The 2,413-nt window shown below is 27.8% G+C and overlaps 1 protein-coding gene across 1 annotated transcript; it reads left to right on the top strand.

Moving 5' to 3' along the window:
* The first annotated feature begins 261 nt into the window (after window positions 1-261).
* On the top strand, window positions 262-1,983 carry LOC136986244 (uncharacterized). The gene is made up of 4 exons (XM_067283740.1): window positions 262-394; window positions 1,187-1,316; window positions 1,382-1,527; window positions 1,697-1,983. The coding sequence occupies exons 1-4, from the start codon at window positions 355-357 to the stop codon at window positions 1,828-1,830; spliced, it is 450 nt and encodes a 149-aa protein (XP_067139841.1). The 5' UTR covers window positions 262-354; the 3' UTR covers window positions 1,831-1,983.
* The last annotated feature ends 430 nt before the right edge of the window (window positions 1,984-2,413 follow it).

The raw sequence follows: 2,413 nt of genomic DNA, 5'->3' as shown, positions 1-2,413 counted from the left end.
ATAAATTAGGAAATTTTATAATAGGGTTACACCCTAATTTACATATATATAAGTGTTAAGGGTTGACAAGGAAAATATGTTTTCCTCGATTTCACTTTGAGTTTTTTTATGAAGATATTCTAAAAATAAACTTAAGGTCAAATTTTTATTCTTACGAGAAAAACAACGTATACATATATTATATATCGATGACAATATAAGAGTCTACAAAATATAACAGCATAAAAACACTTTAAATAGGTTTTTGTAGAGGTAGGACTTCAAATCGAAGCTCAATATCGTGAAATCGAACAGATCTTGGTATCTATCGATATATTTGGTATACTCGTGGTATATTCGGTACATCCGATTATAATGAAAATATTCATTTTATGTGCAATTTTCTTAACAATAGGTATGTATTCAAATCAATTCTATTTTTCATTTTATGAGACGGAACTTAATACATTATTAAGTTAGTATGTAAAATTATTTATGAATTTTTAGTTAGGAAGATGACAAGTAACATAAATTCTTTAACTCAATACTAATTATCAAGTAGACAGAAGAACTTTTATGTACGAGGTGTGTTCCAGCATTTTCAGGAATGGATCAAAACCTTTTAAGATATAAAAAAATTATTTAATATTATTCTATGTAATTCTTGAGTTTCAATATATTGATTCGTCTTTTATGAGTTCTATTAACTGTTCTTTTAAATTTTTAAAATATTTTTTATCAAACGATACGTAATGATTTTAACAGTTATCTGTGGGCTAGCTTTGTCTTGATAGAGTATCGATTTTATTGCATCTTTCAGACCGTTTTAGGCGAATTTCTTCGGATAACATTATAAAACGTTATGATAAACATGATTGGTTATTTGGGCATCAAGATTAGACCTAAACTCCTATTTGATTCTTTTTTTTTATAAAAATAAAAAGTATTACAAGCAATAAAATATAAATGTTTCTTGTCTAAACATTGTAATATGAAAACGTTATATCGAGAAATACGTATGTTCTGTGAAGTTTAGTTATTAAATACCAAAAGACGTTCTACCGAGATACGTTAAGCAAGGAATGCTTCTACGATAAAGCGAGTTATCCGAAAGCCAAGAAACTGCCAACTTTTAAAAGGAAATTCGTTTGTACTGTATTGTACTGTACGTTAAATGATATGTTGTAGTCTTATATTTAAAATTAAGGTGCATCAAAAACTACTGACAGATGCAGATTGCAATTGATGGCTGACTGTTTTCTGTCCGTGAGTGGTTTTGTCAAAAAACTGGGAAATCCATTTCCAAGTAATGAAGAAGAATTAAAGGAACAATGTCGGTGAGTCATTCACATATAAATTTTTGCAATAAATTATATGAGAATTAATATTTTATTTTGTAAAGAATATTCGAAGAAGAGCGTAATTGTATGTCCAACTTCTCCCATAATTGCATGACTTCAGTGGATAGAATAGTGGGAGATTTTATTCTTAGTGGGACTGGAGAAAAGATGAAAGGTTTTTGTGACCCACAAAAACAGCTTTATAAAGGTAAACACTTTTGCAACATAAGTATTTGTTCTTAGTTCATATCCTTTACATTCATACCATTCAATTTTAATATTTCCATTGATTGATTGAAACCACTGATTAAAAACATCAATACGAAAATTTAAACGTAATTTATAAAAGAAATCCCTGTTTATAAATTCCTAACCAGATTATGTGAAAGAAACATCCTGCATAAAGTCTAATTTCGAAAGAATCGAATCGTGTTTCGAAGAAAATCTGAATTCTCTAGTGACTTTGTACCAAAGTTCATCGACAGACAAGATTTTAACATTTTGCTGGTAAGCATTTTTTCAAATTTTGTTTGACGTATTTAGTAAGTTCATTAATTCAATGATTACTTTTTTTTAAGCGGATTAAATCGTTTGAGAAGTTGTATCGTGGATTCTTACGAAGACAAATGCAACGAGAAGGTGGTCACGTTAATGGAATTACAAATGGAATTTCTCTTCACAGAATGGGTTTTAGATATGTGTAATCCTTATTCTAATCTAAAAAACGAATGTCCCGTTATAACCACAAAATATAATCCAAAAGAAATAAGTAAATCAGGTTTTTTAATTAAGTATCTCGCTTCTTTCAGTTGAATGTTACGCCCCATCTCAATTATGTTCTATCCATTAAATTGATTTAAAATGTATTAACTGTATAATATAATTTTCTGTATATTTTATTATTAATAAAATAACAGAAAAATAATTTCTTCCTGTGTAACACAAAAGAAAGTATTCTAATATTTTATAATAAATTATCTTTTATTTTATACTAATTTGATTTGTTTTTATCCAATACGCGAAGTTGAAGTTCTGCCAATTAAGTTCAATGATAATATCATAATATATACGACATCTAAGAAGGAAAATTTACA

Source organism: Centruroides vittatus, unplaced genomic scaffold (assembly GCF_030686945.1).
Source record: "Centruroides vittatus isolate TY-2023 unplaced genomic scaffold, ASM3068694v2 scaffold_1015, whole genome shotgun sequence".
Classification (NCBI taxonomy): Eukaryota; Metazoa; Arthropoda; class Arachnida; order Scorpiones; family Buthidae; genus Centruroides; species Centruroides vittatus.
The sequence above is the reverse complement of the archived record's forward strand: the minus strand, read 5'-3'. Positions and strand labels throughout refer to the sequence as shown.

Coding starts and splice junctions, on each gene's coding strand:
- LOC136986244 (XM_067283740.1), top strand. CDS start 355: ATGAAAATATTCATTTTATGTGCAATTTTCTTAACAATAG. Junction 395..1,186: donor TGCAATTTTCTTAACAATAG/GTATGTATTCAA, acceptor TTTAAAATTAAG/GTGCATCAAAAACTACTGAC. Junction 1,528..1,696: donor ACAAAAACAGCTTTATAAAG/GTAAACACTTTT, acceptor ATTCCTAACCAG/ATTATGTGAAAGAAACATCC.